Source organism: Silene latifolia, chromosome 2 (genome assembly GCF_048544455.1).
Source record: "Silene latifolia isolate original U9 population chromosome 2, ASM4854445v1, whole genome shotgun sequence".
Lineage (NCBI taxonomy): Eukaryota > Viridiplantae > Streptophyta > Magnoliopsida > Caryophyllales > Caryophyllaceae > Silene > Silene latifolia.
In genome coordinates, this window is record NC_133527.1 from 194949929 (window position 1) to 194970690 (window position 20762).

The 20762-nt window shown below is 33.8% G+C and overlaps 2 protein-coding genes and 1 long non-coding RNA gene across 3 annotated transcripts in view; all 3 read left to right on the plus strand.

The window, feature by feature from the left end:
• Positions 1-5502: 5502 nt before the first annotated feature.
• On the plus strand, positions 5503-8435 carry LOC141632408 (uncharacterized). The gene is made up of 6 exons (XM_074444959.1): positions 5503-5583; positions 6635-6709; positions 6892-6981; positions 7687-7767; positions 7893-7952; positions 8061-8435. Exons 2-6 carry the CDS (start codon positions 6650-6652, stop codon positions 8118-8120), a joined length of 351 nt encoding a protein of 116 aa, XP_074301060.1. The 5' UTR covers positions 5503-5583; positions 6635-6649; the 3' UTR covers positions 8121-8435.
• A 1345-nt stretch (positions 8436-9780) lies between these two features.
• On the plus strand, positions 9781-11549 carry LOC141632415 (uncharacterized). Its single transcript, XR_012537783.1, has 2 exons — positions 9781-10005; positions 11161-11549. It is a non-coding gene; the product is annotated as an uncharacterized LOC141632415 (long non-coding RNA).
• A 3826-nt stretch (positions 11550-15375) lies between these two features.
• Positions 15376-20762, plus strand: part of LOC141644183 (uncharacterized) — a 114489-nt gene continuing 109102 nt past the window's right edge. The window contains exons 1-6 of the mRNA XM_074453652.1: positions 15376-15546; positions 16387-16464; positions 19097-19129; positions 19239-19310; positions 20309-20341; positions 20451-20522. Of these exons, the coding sequence (XP_074309753.1) occupies positions 16417-16464; positions 19097-19129; positions 19239-19310; positions 20309-20341; positions 20451-20522 (258 nt within the window). The 5' untranslated portion in view covers positions 15376-15546; positions 16387-16416. The remainder of the gene's footprint in view (positions 15547-16386; positions 16465-19096; positions 19130-19238; positions 19311-20308; positions 20342-20450; positions 20523-20762) is intronic.

A 20762-nucleotide genomic window follows, 5' to 3' on the forward strand; every position in this document is an offset into this window, starting at 1 on the left:
GACATTATCAATTGAATCAGAATGAGCAGAGAAATCTGGAAAAAAACATTAATATCATCAATCAAAAACAGGGATATATATTATTATCAAAAAAACATTATTATCTCTTAATACAAAACATTACTAATATTATAATAATATATATCATATATAATACTACTTCTTTCCCCTTTTCCTAATTTCATCAATCATTAATATCATCAATCAAAACATTATTATCTCTTAATACAAAACATTACTAATATCATACAACAAATTTATAATAATATATATACAAAACATTACTAATATTATAATAACTTAAGAGAAAAATGTAGAGTAGTATTATATATGAGTAGTATTATAATCTCCATCACTCCTTTCCCCTTTTACTAATTTCTTAACTCCGCCAATTTTTTCAGATCAAATAATCGTTTCAGTTAAGATAAACAAATTTATTTAAAATCAAGAGAAAATATTTCAATTGTAAAGCTTTATAATGAATGTTTAACAAACAAAATTATAATCTCATACATTATGTGCATTGCGCAATACATTTACATTTACCAATTAAGGTTGACAAAATATAATGTTTAATGAATACTCCAACTTCTCTAATAGTAGGAGTTTCATGGACCGTATTAAAAGCATTATGGACTCTAGCAAGCGTTTCAAAGAATCTGTTACATCCTATCCGGAGTTCTGTCGTCATCTTCTAACATTAGCTTACCTCATTTGACCACTAGCCACATTATGTTTTTGTTATGTGTATGTATTGCACAATACATTCACATTTACCACGATTTAATATAATTTTGCCACGATTTATTTTATTTTATCATAACTATTGTGAAGTATTAGTATTTGCCCACGACTATTATTATTATTATTATTATTATTATTATTATTATTATTATTATTAACTTGAAACTTTAGTTGATGTGACAATTTCAGCCACGGGTGCTCCTAAATGAATCATTCAACTATTCCTTAAACAAATCGAAGACTGCTAAAAATGCTTTTCATCCCATTTCGCAACCACAAATTCTCTTATGCTGGTTAGAGAAACAATTTTCACAATCATAAACATTATATTCTATCTCTAATACAAAGGTGAACACGTCTAAAATTGGCTATTTCTCGCTTATATCTAGTTAAGTTCTGTGTCACAGTTAGCAGCTATTTCTCGCTTATATCTTGTTAAGTTCTGTGTCACAGTCAGCTATACTGTGACTGCATTTTAAGGTTCTTTACTTAAGTTATCAATTAATTAAGTTAATCGTTCCTAACTCTTCAAGATTGAGCTTCATATTCCACTCTTTTGGACTCTTTTTAGTGAAATCATTGAGATGGCAAAGCAGTATGGTTGCAATCTGGTTATCGTCAAAGATTAAGGTGTCATAATGGAGATTACGATGTTATGATTAATAGTATTATTCCTGCTTATTATGTTTCTATATTGGTCTAGCCGTCTAGTAATCCAAGAATTTGGAGAAATTTTGTATCGGATTGATAAAGTTTGGTCGATGTAGTTACAATTTAATATCAGTATAAATATCATTTTGAGCAATTTTTCGTTTCCTTTCCTGTTGCTGAATTGTTTGTGTAGATTTTGTTAACTTTGTTTAACATAGAAAGAGGTAATAGAGCTCATCACCGCATCAGTTGTAACTTTTTGGGACGGGTTCATCGTCTAACCAGATCTTTTGTGATAAAGCAGTCACCATGTTATGCGAGACAATATTCTCAAAAGACACTTGAGATTTCCAGAATCTGATTACTCATCATTTAGTTTGTTACATTGTACATTTCCTTTTCCCCGGAAGTTTGTGTTGAAGAGCTGTAAATTCCTTTTCCCCGGAAGGTTGTGTTGAAGAGCTATAAAGTATAACGATGATGTGTTAGATTATCCGTTATCTGCAATGCTTGTAAAGAATTCCAAAGCAAGACAAACTAGAATAACAATCTGAGTCCTAACCCGCTACCACGGTCGAGGGGTGAGATGTTCATTTTCCTTGGTTAACGTCTTGATTTCTAGTGCAGTATGCAAATGTAGTAAAATGTCGTATTTTAGACACTTGCGTATGGTAGTCATCGGCCTATCATTTCTGTTTAACCTCGCTGCCCCTCTTCCTTGGGTGAATAGTGCAAGATTGCACAGAGCCCTTTTGTTATCTCGTACATTTCTCAGTCATTTTGCTAATGAAATCAGTGGAGAGCTGCAAGCCAAGCCTGATTCAATCATTGGAAACTACCGTGATGGGATCGCCTCTCAGTTAGCCACAAGCTCGGAGTTACATAGGTTTGTTTATTTAATTGAATTTTTTTTCAGCATTCTGCTCTAGTTGTCATATTCTCGCCTAACCCCTGATGTTTAATAAATCGGTTTCACATATACTGGAAGTCGTTTGAGGAGAAATATCACTTTTCTTGCCAGTTCACAGCTGAGAGTTGGAAATTCCTCAGTACTCACGACGCGCATCCTCATATCGCCATAAACTACACCGACTTTAGTTTTGAGGACCAAATATTTTACTTCTCTAGCAGAGTCTAATTATGATTACAAATCTGTCATCATTTGTTTATTTCAGCAAGGACATGGATTTGCGATATGAGTCATTCACATGGCTTTAATCCTTCCTGGACTCCACTGAGCTATTCATGAATCGATGCATATGAGTATATGAACCGAAATACAACATTGTCTGACCTGTAGCCGATTTGTTATGCGGGGTAAAGCAAGAATGCTTAGTGAGTTGCACCCAGAATCAAAACATTATATTACTAGTGTCTTGAAAGCTCTACGGTGAATATCCTAATGTTATGTGAACCTTGAATTGGAATTGAATTCCGGAATTGAGATATTCAAAGTGTTTGGGAACTCCTAAAATTTGGAATTGGAATAGACTCAATTCCTTATCAATTCCAAGCTAGTTAAAATTTTAGGTTCTCAAATACCTACCATATACTAGTCATTTCAATTCCATGACTTCTTACATTTTATTTTGTGACGCAAATTTTCATCACAATATTTTTATTTATGATATTTTTTCCGATGACAAATATTTTTTTCGACAGTATTTTATTTTTTCAAATATAAAACATCAATGGCCTCAAGTCCTCAACCCATATCCGTCTCGCCCAAATTCAATTCCAATTCCACGGGTTTCCCAAACACAATTTTGGAATTGGATTTGGAATTGAATTCAAACATTTCAATTTCTACAATTGAAATTGTTTTGCCCATGGTGGAGAGAGAAAATGGAGATTAAAAGGAGAAGAGAGGTTGGATTACCTGGTGATGAAGACGGGGAGGGGAAACAGTGAAGCCGGCGAGGAGTGAAGAGGAAGGAAGATTGAGGGTTTAAGAGAGAAGAGTTTTTTTAAATAATTTGAAATGATTAATGAAAGTGGAAGAGAGACGTTGGAGTTATAAAGAGGAGAGAGGGAGTTGGGTGCGGAGAAAGAGGAGTAGGGCGGCTGGAAATGATGGGTTGCATGGGAAGGAGTAAGAAGACGGCGTAGGGTTTTTAGCATTTGGTTACGTAAATTCCTTGCTCGATACTTGAAAGCGTACTTCGCAAGAAATTTGGGGCAAACTGTTTGGGCTAAAAATAGCACAATAAAGAAGGCCCATTGGATAAGGTAAAGATTATGAAAGAAGAGCTAAGGAGGAAGGGAGCCCGCGGTCAGGAAAAGGGGAGATGGGCTTGAGAAGGATCAAGAGCCCGTCATAGAAGGTGCCCGCGTTAAGGAAAGCAGTGTTAGGGAGAAGTTAGGGAGATTGGGGAGAATTGGTAAAAGAGTTCGGGTTTGGAAAGAAGTCCTTATGAAAATAATATTCCCTTTCCATATTCGAGGTAGGACATGTCTAGGGTTATTACCCTATAAATAGCCAAGGAAGCAAATCAAAGAAGACATTCAAGACAACTTATGCAACACATCCGTATTCATTCATACAACAATAATCAAGATCATATCTCGGCAAATAATATACGCTCATTCTGGATCTTGTAGGCCTGACGCCTAGGGCCAGCAGGATTAGCTTCGTGCCATAATTGTAATCATCCTCCAATTCATATAGTGCAATACTTGGCAGGGTACCGTCCCTCCCGCGGTTGTTCCCACATCGGGTTTTCCGCGTCACCAAAATCTTACGTGTCAATTTACATTACGCACTTTATTTTCCTATTTACTTATTGACATACGAATCATTATACAATCGACCAACGAATATAGACTACATTGACCCTAATTAATCGATTTGGGTAAAAATACCTAAACAGAAATCATGAAAATGAAATCAACTCCGTGTTTCCAAACACTACCTAAAGTTAATTAACCCAAATAATCTTTCAGAAGATTATGAGTTTGATAACCATTGGAAATAGTCATTTGTCATATCATTTTTTGTTATTCCTCGGTAGTGGACTAGTGTTTGAATGCTTTCAATTGGTTAGAAAAAGTAATACTCCGTATTATGGCAAATTATATTCTACTCCCACGAGCAGGGAGTAAGATACACCCATGGTAGTTATGGATAAAAAAAAAATTTAAAAAAAGAAAAAAAAATAAACTACCAACTACATCTCTCACAGTACCTTTTTTTTTCTAAATTACTCAATTTATCAAATTTAAAATCCTGTTGAATTTATTAAATTCGTAGTTTTCTTCATCTATTTGTATTCGAGTTTTATCAAATTTACAGTTCATAATCATCAAATTAGACCGATATTCGCTAAACTCAAAGTGAATATAACAGTGTCATAAAATGAATATCACATTACATAACACACATTCATATGTACCAAAAAAAAACATAACACACATTCATCAAATTACACTATCATATTCATTTAACTTAACATGAATATAATAGTATCATAAGGTGAATATCACACTAAATACTACATATTCATCAAATTATATTATCATATTCACTAAAATCAAAATGAATATAATAGTGACTTATGATGAATATCACACTTGATAGGACATACTCATCAATTTAAATTATCATATTCACTAAATTCTGAGTGAATATGATAGCGCCATATGATGAATATCACACTCGAAACCAAAAATTTAATCATAAATAATGAGAGATATAACATAAAATCTCAATTTAATTTACGGTATTATACAACTTTTAGGGTTTAATGTAATTTCAACACAAACTCGATAAATTAGAATTTAATTAATCAAAACATGAAGTAATTTTAACACATGCCTGATAAGTTAAAATTTAATTAATCAAAACTCGAATCAAGATTACAAAACCACTGTGTTGGATGGAAAATTAAATTTTATGGACAATTTTTTTTATAGAAACGGAAGAGGTAGTTTGAAACAGGAGAAAGAAAGAGTTTATGAAAAGTGATAACTGTTAAGTAGTGAAAATTTTTGTTATTTTTTTTTTTTTTAATATTGGGAGTAGGAAGTACCATACACCTGCACCTTGGTGTATGGTATCAGAATTGCCATATTATTATAAAATTATAAATAACCCTAAAACGTCTGCAAACCGTGCCTTCATCATCTCTTTTTATTTGTTTGCACAAAAAAAAACTCTCTTTTAATTTCTCTCAGGTTAAAACGTCTCAGGTAAATTTACATCTTTTCATCTTCCCCTTTCATAAAAATACATACTCATATAAATTACTATTGAATTACTGATTTTTTGAGTTGTAGACTTGTAGTTTGTTTTGCTTATCAAAATTTCTACTCAATTGATATCATGTTTTCTTCTTCACTATTTTTTTTGTTAGTTATGTATGTGAATTTTGCTACTGATAAATTACTAATGTGAATTCCTATGATATACACTTACCACTTTATTACCTTTGAATTATTTGATTATTTGTTTACCTTTCATCTATTAAGGTTTTGTATTTTCACCCCTTTGTATTTTGTTTAGAATTTGGAATTGTCAATTATATTGTAATTTAAAGTTGAATGAGTGATGTGATTTGAAGTTTTAATTCGTTAACTTTTGAATTGAATTTTAAATTATTGATTCTATTTGGATGTTTGAGACTTTTGTTGTGTATAATGACTGACTATTTGGAGGTTGTAGTTTATGTGATTTCTAAAACCGGGTATCCAAACCAGTTTCTGTTCGGATATCCGGCTTTGCTAAGCCTTGTGTCATTGTGTGAGGAGTGACCAAATAGCAATCCGTCTCAAATAAGATGATAACTGAAACTCCAACTAGTGATTCACTCTGTCTCAATTGATATCTTGATCTCTTCTCTTTAAGGTGTTTTTACACTAATAGGATCCTCTTACAATATTCATGTCATGTGTAATACTGCTTACATAGGAATATGTGTAAACTATATACGGTCAATGCAAAATAATTCTACTCATCAAAGTAGTTTTACCCTCTTTTGGTCATCCTTCTAATACCCCCTTGGTCTCCTTCGTTTGTTAAACGTTGAATTAAATTATACTTCCGGCTCCAACACGGGATGTTTTGGGATATGGGTATATGTGGTGGAAAGTTACATCTTCCGGTTTTTGCATACCCCATTATCTTGCCCTAGGCCGGAGCCTTTTGCGACGCTGGGGTAACCGGGTAATCTATGAATACACTGTTTTTTTTTGTTTTCCGAGTTTCAACAATGCTCAAGCGGTTTTGTATGCTAAATTTCAGGGAATCAAGCTTAACATGGAAGGAATCATAGACAGTTTGATAAAATGTTCCCAGCGAATCACTGAAGCTCTTGAGGTAGGCCCATTCATTGCTTTCGAACATAACTGACAACTGTTGTATATTCTCCGATGCTAAATCGTTAATTATTACCCTTTGGCAAATTTGTCCAACCCGAGATGATTTATGTAATTATGTAACGTCGTAAATGATTTGAGTTAACATTTATTCGTTTCACTTTGGTGCATTTTGGTCTGCAGACAGCAAAGAAATATTTGTTGCGGAGGAACCAGATTTTAGACGAAAAGTATGGTAGAAAGCGAGGGTGGTCAATGATAGTTGAGAAACAGGTGCACCTCTTGTATTTTTACTTTGTAAAATGGCATAGGTAAAGCAAATGGCGAACCTAATTGTTGTCTGAGCTTCGTCTATAGCAATAATGTAGTTTGTATCTTTGGTTCATCTTGCTTAAGACCATCGATCTTAGCTTGAGAATTCACACAATGTCCTTTTATCTTATTCTAGTTTTATTGCAAAACTAATTGTCAGCTGTTTTTGTGAATCCGTTTCAAAAATGGGCGATTTTCACTAATTATTTAACGAACTGGGTCGAGTCTCAAATTTATTGTCGGAAATAGGTCCACGTAGGCTCGTTGTAGACGAAGTTAATGAGAAGGGTTCAAGTCGCCAGTTCGCTTGGCGATTTGACTGTGAGAGTATGAAATTTTGTCAAAAATTAGCTCAAATACTGGCCTTTTCAGTCGCCATGGTGCATGGCGAGGTCGTCAACCGCCCTGGCGATTTAACTCTGAGAGATAATAACAGCAATACTGCAATAGTCAGGTCTGGTTATACTTTGGGCATGGTCGCCAACCGAGATGGCGACTCAAATACAAAGCTAGCTTCGGTTATGACGTGGACCTATTTTGGGTAATTAATTTGCAACTCGACCCATTTCGTTAAATAATTAGTAAAAAAATCGCCTATTTTGGCAAAAACTTCTGTTTCTGTAGTCATATTAGACTCTCATTTTAACTCCGTGCCCTCTCAAGCAGGATCGCTCTAGGCGTCTAGAGAATATGACACTTGAAGAACAGCTTCGGTACTCGGAATTCACTAGAGACATTTCACGATTGGTGAGTGCATCATAAGTTGATAACATCTACTTGTTTCTTGATTTCGCTTTTTAATTTCTCATTCAAGTAAACACTCTCCAGAATGGTTTCATTAGAAATATAATGATAATTTTTCATTCTGACAGGTGGATCAATTGAACAAACACAAGGATCAATTGAACAACGAGTTTGACGACGAAAGAAAGGTAGAGTTCCTTTCTAATGAGCTTTGAGGAACTAAGCCAACATATTTAGTTGCATTCTTAATTATCCTCTGTAGTTGTTGTATACTGACGACTCTTATTGTAAAACAGGGGAATATTCGTACATATAAGGGTGTCGACTACGTCGTGCAATATGTTGTCAAGGAGTAAGGGCTCTATTCAAGTTCTCGAGGCCTCAGACGGAATTTCAGATGCCTGTGGAAACTAGCTACTCCATGTTATATTTAAATTGTGGTGTGTTTTCATATTTCAGTTTAATTTAACTCTATTAGGTTAATCAATTCAGTTAAATTCTACCCAGTTTAATTTTAGTTAAGCTCTTGTTAACTTTCTTAGTTTAAAACTTCATAATTATAATTATTAATACTAAATATACAATGTTTCAAGCCCGAATGTTATACAGTACATGTCTATAAATTTAATAATTTAAATTTGAAGTTATAAATATGAATTGTTAAATTTGAAGACCCGGCTTTTGTTATTTGTTGTCATCATGATTAGTGAGAAATGCTTGCATGATGCTTCGATTGTCATTAAAATGGAATGGAAATAGATGAATGAAAGATTTATCGAGATTGGTCGTATATTTTTGGATCTTGCATTTGTTTGAATGTATTAGATGAATGTAAATTCTGATTTATGCCCGAATGTGATTGTTAGTAAGTTTTGGTCCTACCAATTTGTTTTTACTCTATTCCCTGAGACTTTATTCATTCTCAATCATCGACCTTATTTTTCCGATCATCCGGAGGCAATGTCATATATTCGATATTGTGATGTCATGTTGAAACCACAAATCTACATAGTATAAAAGTTGGGTTTTTTCCTGACTTCCTATTGGCTCTCCTATTCTAGGAATAAAAATATTATTCTAAAGGTGGTCCCTACCATTATTAGGTTAACTTTAATTGTGATTTCATTTCATTTTCTAAGAATTTAAGATGGACAACTTGCCAGAACAATTTATTTAAGCAAATAATAGAGTAAATATGAAAATTATAAACATTTACCTCTTAAAAGGTTTGATACCAGCACTAAAAAATTATTTATGTAAAAAATATTTATAGAAAAAACAAATAATATGACCATAATTATAAATAATAATAAAAAAGTAAAATCAAAACTAAAAAACGGAATAATAAAATTTATTTTTTACATGCATGTTAGTATTCAATGTTATCAAATATGAATCCTAACATGCATGGAGTTTAAATTTTTCCTCCCTAAGAAGCAAATACTTGATATCCAAAAAAAAAAAAAAAAAAAAAATATTTTACTCGGTAAGAGTTGCATAAGTAAAACTTTATATTATAGGGCATATATGATAGACAACCAAACATTAACAAACCTATAGATTGGATCAAATACTTAAATTATATGATACATATAAATTGAGACATTAGAGACAAAAGACTTGAAAAGAGAATTCGGTATTTGCATAAATGAATTTGGAGTTTTTTACCAATTAGCTGAACAAAAGACTTGAAAAGAGAATTTTGGAAACAAATACTACGTACTAATGTACTACTCCATGTTGCTTGCGGCGCACAAAAAATGAAGAATGGGTTGTTTAGGGGATGAATGAACTAGGGCTTACACAAAAAATACTAGGTTTACTTTGTATTGTGTAGATCATTTTTATAGGTAGCTAAATAGATTAATAAGCTAATGGGCTTAAATAAAAAGTTATTTATACTTCGTATTTACTAGACTTTGCAAATACTATGGGGGTCAAGCATCTATATAAAAGTATAATAGAAGAACCACTATACATTGGGTTGGACACGTGTCGCTCTAATATGCATTTGTTTCCCGCCTACCTCTAACCCTAAACTGATCTACCAAGCATATGATATCCTCAATCCTTAGCCGTCTATCTTTACACCCTTCCTGTCAATCTCTCCATATTTTTTTTCCCTAATACAGTATATGATTACATTCACCCGCCACTCTCCTTAATCTATGTCATTCTAAATTTCTAACTATATTACTTTATTTATCAATATCCGAATGGATTCTCCATAAACTCAATCAGGTAAGCTTCTATATTATTCAATTTTTTCGCCCATAATTTATTTCAGAGTAATATTTATTTCAGATATGTGATTTTTCGGAATTAATTTGGTATTATAAACTTGTGATTATTTGAATAATCTATGAGGTATTATTATTCTGTAGATATGTAAATCAATTTGCTCTGTTTTGATTTTTATCTTATTTTCTAAAGCAGTTATCATCCCGGGTTGTAGAAGAATAAACTTTTTAATTATCTTTCTAATGATTATTGAATGTACATACTCATCGTCTCATTAATTCAAGGGTAAAGTTGTTAAACTTTTTAATTATCTCCTGATGATTATTGGATGTACATACTCATCGTCTCATCAATTCAAGGGTAAAGTTATCATCGCGGGTTGTAGAAGAATAAACTTTTTAATAAACCCTTCTCAACATTCTTATGTAACTCATTCATCCCATGCTTCTATCTCTTTGTTTTTGTTAAGATTTACTTACTCCCTCCGTCCCAATCATGTTAGTCCTTATATGGAGTATTTGGTTCATTGGTTGTACACACTTATTTACTACTCTGGATGAAGTAAGAATTGTACTTATTTTTTTGTGTCGGAGTATGATATTGTGGCGGAAATTATGTGAAACTTACCATTTTTCGTTAGTAAGAATTATACCCTTTGTTCAGCCATTGGTAATTATATAAGATTATGTTTGCAACTTTTGATAGTATGTTATAGAAAGAATAAAATGTGGTCTGTGCTCGATCGGTTTGGTTTTGTTACCGGGTGCAAATGTGATCAAACATGCTCTCTTTTTGTAGTTGCTTATCAAATTCTTTTGGTAATTGTGAGGGTATTTGGGACGGTATGTCGGGATCATAGAGTTTATTTCACCTAGGTCCGTGTATTTGGTGTGATGTTGTGAGCTGTGATAATATATATTGGGGATTGACCACCAACGTAATCTCCATCAGTTCCATGGTGGTTTTAAATTTTGGTTCCCTTTCCGAGGATCACTCACTGGTAATAAGCAATATGCGTCTATATTCAATGTAGGGTAGAGTTGTCTAAATTCAACCCGCATATACCTTAGCATGAGCAGGGGCCTTTTAAGCCAATGGTGTACCTTTGTATGAAGTAATTATTCTTACAATTTTCCACTATACTCTGTATTGTAGGTGGTGAGTTGATAAATAGGTTTGACAATGCGGCTCTGCCTTAGCTGGGTTTCCGCTAAATACGATTTGTTATACAATGAAGTTGAGTTCTCCGATAATAGAGTTGTTTCAAGTAAATAAATGTAGTGTCCAATTTTGAACTACATTTAGGGTAGCTTTAAGCTTTTAACTTAGACCAGTGTATTGCAGAAAATGCATATTAATGTTTATTTATATAGTTTATCAGGCTTAAACATTGTGGCTTAGTGACTTATATATATGAAACACGTATAAATGTGACATGTGATACGGGTTAAAAAAAATTAGGGTTATCAATTAAATGGAGTACATCAATTGTTATAGTTATTGTATAGAATCGTTTACTCTAATGACGCGATTGGATCTTAATAGTTCATTTCTTATAATTTACTAAGGTTCATTTTTTAGTACATAATACTCAAATCATTTATACAAGACATATTCATTACTAATGCAATGCTATAGCTCCAGATTTAAGACTTTATTATATACACTATTTATATATGTCCGTGCAATTTTGCACGGGTTCTAAGCTAGTTTGGTTTATATTTTGGGTAGATTGGATTAGATAGGCTCATATAATAAACTAGATTAGGCTTATCTAGACCCGCTAAATCGATCAAGCAGACGAATATGGATTCGATCATTCCAGGTTTGGATAAAATATGGGAGGGGTCAATTTCTGATTTGTAAAATACGTGTGTCATTTATGGTTCGGGCTTATTTCGGTTTTGTAAAGTACGGGTTTATACACGTTCGGGTAAATATGAATTGAGCAAACTTCGGGTTTATAAGGGTTTCAGGTAAACAAGTCATATTATTGCAGTTTTACAAAGGTCATAAAAATATAGTTATTCTTAATTTTTATAGTTATGTAATTTAACACTCCGTATAAAAAAATAGTAAGAAAACCGATTTTTTGTCTATACTACATTGCTATATTTATCGGTTGTTAGATGTATGTGATAAAACGTTACTATATTTATATTGCAACTATTTGAGCAATTGATGATCATTTCTTTAATAGTACCGATGTTTGGAGGTGATTAATTATGTAATCACGCTCATTTAATTTATATGCCTGATCGCGCTAAAAAATGTAAAATGACGCTTGCGTGACTTAATCACGCTTATCTATATGCTCATATTTTTAATAATAGTGTCTGTTATTATGACCCGTGCATTTTTTGCACGGGTTTAAAACTAGTTATATATGAATACGAGTTTGACGATAATTAAATCAAAGTGAAGATAACTATGGTATATAGATTTTTTTTTTTTTTTTTTTTTGACAACGGTGAAAAAGATGTAACCATACAATGTTAAAGCAATAAAGCTCTTAGAGCATCCTCAACCTTGAGATATAGACTCCTTGAAAAACCGAGGAAGAGCAAAAACGGTTGTCCAACCATGAATATAATTAAGCGAGAATTCGAGGATGCAAATTGCAAGCGCTCCACTAAAAAGCAAGGATGAAGACGCAGAGAAAGTGTGGGCCCAAATGAAATTTGCGGTAGAAAAAGTGGACTTTTTAATTGCATACTAACCCAAAACGCATAAAATTTCATTGAAGACGGCGATATCCGTTACAAGCTTGTAACGGATACCGTTTTCTCTCATAAAATACCTATGATAGATGAGTGGGAAAGCACATGGAGGGTGCCCCACCTTGTCCCCTCTCCCTTTTTGTGAGAGATCTTCAACTTGTGACAGAATTAGCCCGTCACAAGCAAGACGCTTTGAAACAAACCAACATCAGAGCATTTGGGAGTGAATTATTTGCCAACTATTTTTTATTTTTGTCAATGATTAATTATTTTTTTTCAAAAAAATAGTTACACATAATTCCTAACTTTTTTTTTCTCTAGACATAGGTAGTAATACTGACATATATCTACACACTTTTCCTTCTCTTCTTTCTTTGATTTTCTTTAAATGTTAGTATGTCTTTTATGTTTTAGAAATTTTCTTATAAAGTATTTTTTTTAACGAAAAAAACGTCTTTAATTTTTTTTCTTATAATAAAACCGAAGTTGATAAATTATCGAGTTGAAAACCCGCCCAAATTATGAAAATAGATTTTTAATATAAAAAATGTGTGGAGTATGTTAAAGTAAGGGAGATAAATGATGAAAGAGAGTGGGATGAGGAATACGTGTAAATTATGGTTGAAACTTGGAAGATCAAAATTGAAAAGTTGAGGAATAATAAGGGGAATGAATAAGAAGTGATAAGAGAGGGTGAGACGAGGAAGAGAATTGGTCATGGTTGGAGATGGTCTTAGACTCTTTGTTACATCCAAAAAGACATCTGCAAAGAAATCATACAAACTAATCAGGTAGGATTGAGTTCTCAAGACGTGTGTATTGTGCGATGCACCTCATTGATCCATCGTTTAACCTGCATGATAGAGCCGTAAAGACCGTGTAGAACATTACTAAGTTGATATATTCGGTCATTATGTTTGTAAATCCTCCCGAAATTGAAAAAGAACAATATGAAGGATGTATTATACTCAATTTTGAGATTCGAGGAGTCATAAAATTTATATGATTGTATATTATAAACAAATTTATACATTAGTATTTTCTTTATGCATGGATAAGGACTACAATGCAACCGACTTCGCTTGCCATGGAAGTGATGAGAATTGAGATCCTTGCATTATATCATTTGAAAGTTTTAGAAATTTATGCAACTCCTAAACAAGTATTCTTTCGAGTTTAGTCTCACTCTTTCGAGTGTTCTACTATCGGATTTTGTGAAACATTACTAATAGAAACTTAAACAATTATATTACCAAATTCGAAGAGTGAGACTAAACTCGATAACAAGTTTGTCTCACTCTTCGGATTTTACATTTTATTAGTGACGTTGAACTGGCAACGTAATATGTATAAGATTTGACAACTATAAAAGCTACTTTGTGCACAAATTCATAATCTTGTACCCAACAATCGATAGTTTCCAGTTTAGAAATCAAATCAATTTATTGATTATAATTATAATGTCAATCCTTGATGCAACAACCACATCAACACAGTAATACCAATCAGAATTACATGATACTCTATTAAAGATTAATCTCAATTTGATTGATTGATACAAAGCATTGTAATTTGTGTTTTGAGAGTCTAGAGTCTAGACTACAAAGCCCAATGTGGCAGAAAAAGCCCAATGGCCCATTAAAGCATTTACCTTGGCCCAACCTACCTTGGCCCGATGTGACTCGAAAAAGCCTCAAGGTCATCCAAGCCCACATAGGCTGGGTTCATCCACACCAGGAATAATCTTACACTCTTACAATTTTGAAACAAAACCAAGTTTTAATACTGATACAAGTAACACTAAATACAGTATAAAATTAAAGTTTTGAAATCACAACTCAATATTAAAATTTCCGAGAACCAAAATTTGTAATAGTTAAAATTTCCGAGAACCAAAATTTGTAATAGTTGAAATCATCCAAGCCCACATAGGCTGTCTTTTTATATTTTGGCGTGAAAACTAACTGATTGAATTAATTTTTTTCAGTTATAAATCTATATAAATACACGAGAGTGTATTTATAGAATATCGTTGTTAAAAAAAAAAGTAGAACAAAAATACAATTTTACTTTAATTTGTTATTTAATAATAGGAAAATGAAATATTTTCATGTTGTCATGAATTTGTCTGTTGACCCACATCTATAATAAGGCTCCTCGTCATTTGCTTTATCGCCCCAGTTATTCATATGATTGTCAATTGTCACCTAAAATAATGACGGAAACAAAAGTTTAGACTACAAAGCCCGATAAATTTCCGGTAATTCAAGTTTACCTTATAATGATACAAATCAAATTTACTTTATTTATTACTTCGCAATTCGTACTTGTGATAATTATCGAGCAGACACATAGTAAATTATGGCGGAGCCAGGATTTGAACTTAGGGGGCGAAAAATTTTAGGGGGGGGGGGAACGACTAATTTTATAAGGCACCCCGAAAAAATTTCGAAAAATTTAACTAAAAATTTCGAAAATTTCATCCGCCAGGGTGCGACCGCCCCTGCTAGCCCCTCTAGCTCCATCACTGGTACAAAGTAGTTAATTTTGCTCAATTTCTTAAGCATTGTAGTTAAATTTACCGTAAAAGTGGTAATCGACCTCTTGCCGAAGCAAGTAGCAACGTTACGGGCACTTTAAAACTTCAATATCGCGCCCAAAAAAAAAAAAGAGGAGGCCGATCATCAATACAATATCATACGAAGTAATCAATAACAAATTCTAGGGTTTGTAAAATAGAAATCTCTGAATTTCAGCGAACAAGTTTATTCATCATCTCTTTCAATTTCTCTCAAGAGTCAAAACGCTCCTCATACACAAGGTAAATTTACAGTTTTTCATCTTCCCCTTCCATTGAATTACTGTTGAAAATTACTGATGTTATGAGTTGTAGTTTGTTCTTTGCTTATTAAAATTCTAATTAATTGATATTACTTTGTTTGCGATAAATTACTGATGTGAAACCCTCTCAATTATTTGTTTATCTTTGATTAAAATAACCCCTTGATCTCTTTAAGATGTTTGTTTCAATTACTGATGTAATTACTTGTGAAACCGTCTCAATTATTTGTCTCAATTACTGATGTGAAACCGTCTTAATTACTGATGTTAATCCTTCCGTAATTATTGTGTGAGACCGTCCTTTATATAAAATTCACTCATGGTTTTCTCCAACTATTGATTTATTTTGCCGCAATTGATCACTTTAAGGATGTTTTACCCTAATATTGTGTAAAACGGATTCCACTAACATGTAAACAACCCATTAAAACCATAAGGTACTCCGTATCAGTAGGATCCCTTTTACTATAATCTTGTGTAATACCGCCTTACCCTAGGAATATGTGAAAACTATATGTCATTACGGTACTGCTACTTATCAAAGTAGTTTTACCCTCTTTTGGACATGCTTCTATTACTACCTCGGTCTCAATCATTTGTTAAACGTTGATTTAAATTATACTACTTCTGGATGCAATTCTGGGTGCTTTCGAATATGGGTATAAGTGGTGGAAAGTAACATCTTACCCCATTATCTTGCACTAGGCCAGAGCCTTTGCGTCAGTGGGGGTAATAGCTCTGTAGTTTAGTAATCTACTTAGTTTAATTGTTTTGGGGTTTACGACGACAATGCTCAGAGTCTCGTTATGCTAAATTTCAGGGCCTTTCTATCTCTCATCTTAAGCGTGATATGGCAGCTGCTGTAGCTGTACCGACAGAAGCTTTGCAGCTTCTCGAGGTTGGCCCATTCATTGCTATTGAACATATATGTTGTATATTCTCTTATGCTAAATTGCTAATCACCATTTGCCAATGTTTCCAACTTGAGATAATGTTTGTAAATATGTTGACTATGTCAACCAATTTGATTTATCTAGTTATGTAATATCTTGAATGATATGAGTTAAGCAAATGGCGAATCTAATTGTCTGAGCCTTGTCTATTGCAAAGTAGTTGTATCTTAAATTCTTAATGCAATTTTCAACATGGGTCTTTTGAAAGAAAAACTTTAATTGTTCCTGCAGAGGGCTAAGGTTGCAGGGAATGGGTGTAATGTTGTAGTAGTCTAGGCTCCTAGTCTCAGTTTACTGTTACACTGATTGGCAAATGTTTCTGTAGTCATATTGGGCTCTGATTTTAACTCCTCAACCTCCCAATCAGGTTCGCGGTGTGGGTGGAAAAGTTTTACAGTAAAAGTTAACGACATGCTTAACTATTCGTTAGAGATGGTTTGCGAATTGGCGAGTGCATCATAACAGCTACTTGTTTCTTGTTTTCGCTTTTCTGATTATAGGAAGCTCTCTAGCATAGATATTGGCCGCTTCCTCTCTTGTTCTTGAAGTGTTGTTTTTACTTTCTGCTAGCTTTTCTCGAAGTATTTATCTGCTATACTGCTGCTGCTATGATTAGCTGTATCCTCAGTTGTATGGGACAGCTCTAACCTGCGAAAACAAATTAGGATCATATGCTGAATTTAAACACTAATTGCCTAGTAATGGAAAATAATTTTGCAAAATTGGAGACCTTGTCACAATAAACCAGAGGGTACGACGTAGAAAAACCCAAATATTTATGGTTGCTTACTGCTTAGTATGCTTTAATCAGTAGTAGTATTGTATACAACACAATAACTACTGATAGCATATTATGTACAACTATTGTTGTGCCAGTTACTTTATAAATTGAAAACCAATTATGACCTGTACTTGCTCAGTTCCGTCATGTATTAGTAATATAAATAAATGCTGTTCATAATACATTCATCCACTTTTTGATATTTTCGTTCTGGCCTGTTTCTCGGATTTTCACATCTACGTTACTGGCGCTGTCGTACTCATTTTTTTGGGCCTATTCTGATAGAATGATAAAATGACTTGAGTTTGATAAAAAATAGGAGAGTTGCTTTATAATTACTCGTCTTGATTATACTTTTACTTATTTTGCTCATTATTCTAATTTGCTTCGAGTTCCTATTTTCATTGGAAACTTTACCAATTTTAGTAGTCTAACACTCTAGCCTATTGTTCTGTTTACTTTTGATTTAATCTACTTAGTCTTTGGCTTTTGAGTATGGGCATTTATTCTAGGTTTCAGGCTCTCATTTTAACTCCTCATCCTCTCAAACAGACACGCATCCACCCAGTTTTTGATATTTTTCGTTTTATGCTGTTTCTCTAGCTTTTGAATCCACATTTATTGGCAGTCCTAATTATTTTTTTTGCCCTATTCTCTAGACTCGTGGGTTCAGGCTGAGCAGGAGTAAGACTGAGTATTTGAGGTGTCAGTTCACTAAGGTGGCGGGGTTGAGATCGACAGAGGCGGGGAGTATTATTTTTGATGGGAATGTTGTTGAGGGTTCGGATTTCTTCAGATATCTAGGATCTATTATTCAAAAAGATGGGGAGTTAGACGGAGATGTGGCTCACAGAATTAAAGCGGGATGGTTGAAATGGAAGAGTGCTTCAGGGTTTCTATGCGATAAAGATATGCCCCAAAGATTAAAGGGAAAATTTTATCGCACGGCAATTAGGCCTGCCCTACTTTACGGCTCCGAGTGTTGGGCCGTGAAACATTGTCACATTCAAAAGATGAGTGTGGCGGAGATGCGCATGTTGAGGTGGATGTGCGGACATACAAGGAAAGATCGGTTAAGGAATGAGGTGATTAGGGAAAAGGTTAAAGTGGCGCCAATAGAGGACAAGATGATGGAAAACCGACTAAGATGGTTTGGCCATGTGAGAAGGAGACCTATGGACGCCTTTTGGTTAGGAGGCCGGAGACTTGGAGAACGAGAAAAAGGTCCCTAGAGGGAGAGGAAGGAAGACCGAGACAGACATGGTTGAGAGTGATAGAGCATGATATGAGAGTTCTGGGGCTTGAGGAGAGTATGGTGACGGAGAGGGCACAATGGAGGGAAAGGATACATGTGGATTTTTAGTATTTGATGTTTTTTTGACAGATTTAGTGCTTTTATTTATTTATTTAATTTAAAGAAATTAATTTATTTATTTTTCTCCCCTTTATTACACACTTTTTCAACAACCACTTTCTTATAGATTTTACCTGGTTCATTCCGGATCCTTAACTCTATTTCGGTTTTTAAAAATCGTTCTAATCTTTTCTCTCGATTTAAATTTTAAGTTTTTATAAAAGAAAGACGGAATCCGATTTTAAAACCCCTAAGTTCACCTTGACTTTCCATTACATTTTCGTTCTCCCTTTTGTTTTTTATCTTGCCTTTTTTATTCGCATTTTGAGGCGTGCGTGCACCCATGGACGGTTCGAAAGGATGATTCATGTCAGCCGACCCCAAATCATTTTGGGATTAAGGCTCTGATGTTGTTGTTGTTGTTGTTGTTGTATTCTAACAGGAGGATGAAATGACTGAAATTGAATCCTTTGAGGTTGGCTCATCCATTGCTATCAAACATAATCCGTCTATGTAGTTATGTAACGTCGTGAATATTATGAGTAATGTTTATTCGTTTGCCTTTGGTGCATCTTGGTCTGCAGGAAGCAAAGAAAACTTCCTCGCAGAGGCTTCGGTATCTTGAGGGACTGATTTGTGGGTTTGAGGAAAAACAGGTCGAGTTGCTATCGTATGACCTTTCTGAAACATTATCTGATTTATCAAACGTGGGAACAATTCTTTGATGTTTACACTGAGAGGCCAAAACCCATAGATTGTTGTTTAAGATGAGCATATCCGTTTGAAACTATAAATGATTCATATAGAATAGATTAGACAAAAACAGAATGCCTAGGGACTAACCTGCTAAAAGAAATAGGGTTTGAAACTCATAAACTGAATATAGTTACACTAAATGCCCATTAATGAAAAATAATTTTGTTAAATTGGGGACCTTTTTAGAATAGAATGGAGTCAATAATAGTTGAGTACTAGAATATCTTTTATTTATTTCTAAGACTAAATTTGTTATTAGTAAGTTGTGGAGTAATGATAGTTAAAATATTGAGTACTGCTACATGGTACCCTTGTGTTTTTTCAAACTTTTTGGTGGTTCCCTCGTTTTTGAAAACATCACTGCCCTACAATTGAGCCTATTATTCAAAAGAAGACATTTTATAGAGGTTCCTATCCCACTCATGTATTACCAAACCTCATCCCCCGTTTTGCCGAGTTTTCATTCCCCAACTTTCGCATTTATAGTATTTCCAGAAGCTTTTATCAACTTAGGGGCACTGTTGATGTTTGTAAAAAATGAGGGGTACCAAGGTGAACTTGAAAAAAATAAACCGAGCATATGACATAGATAAACTCTAAAATATTTTTGGTTTGCGAGTATCCTTTAATTAGTGGTGCTATTAAATACGATACAACAACCGCTGTTAGCATATTATGAATAACTAGCTTTGTGCCAGTTACTATATACAACTAATTATGGCCCGTACGTGCTCACTTGTGTCATGTGTTAGGAACTTTGGACAATAAATGCTTTTTAGAATACAGGACACGCATCCACCCAGTTTTTGATATTTTTCGTTCTATGCTGTTTCTCTAGCTTTTAAATCCACATTTATTGGCAGTCCTAATCATTTTTTTTGCCCTATTGTTGTAACAGGAGGATGAAATGACTGAGTTTGAATCCTTTGAGGTTGGCTCATCCATTGCTTTTAAACATAATCCGTTTATGTAGCTATGTAACGCCGTGAATATTATGTGTAATGTTTATTTGTTTCCCTTTGGTGCATCTTGGTCTGCAGGAAGCAAAGAAACCTTCCTCGCAAAGGCTTAAGTATCTTGAGGGACTGATTTGTAGGCTTGAGGAAAAACAGGTAGAGTTTCTTTCTTATGACCTTTCTGAAACAATAGCTGATTTACTAGACGTGGGAACAATTCTTTGATGTTTACACTGAGAGGCCAAACCCATAGATTGTTGTTTAAGGTGAGCATATCCGTTTGAAACTTAACATGAGTCATATAGGATGGACGAGACAAAACAGAAAGCCTAGGGACTAACATGCGAAATGAAATAGGGTTATTACTGAATATTCACACTAAATGGCCATTAATGA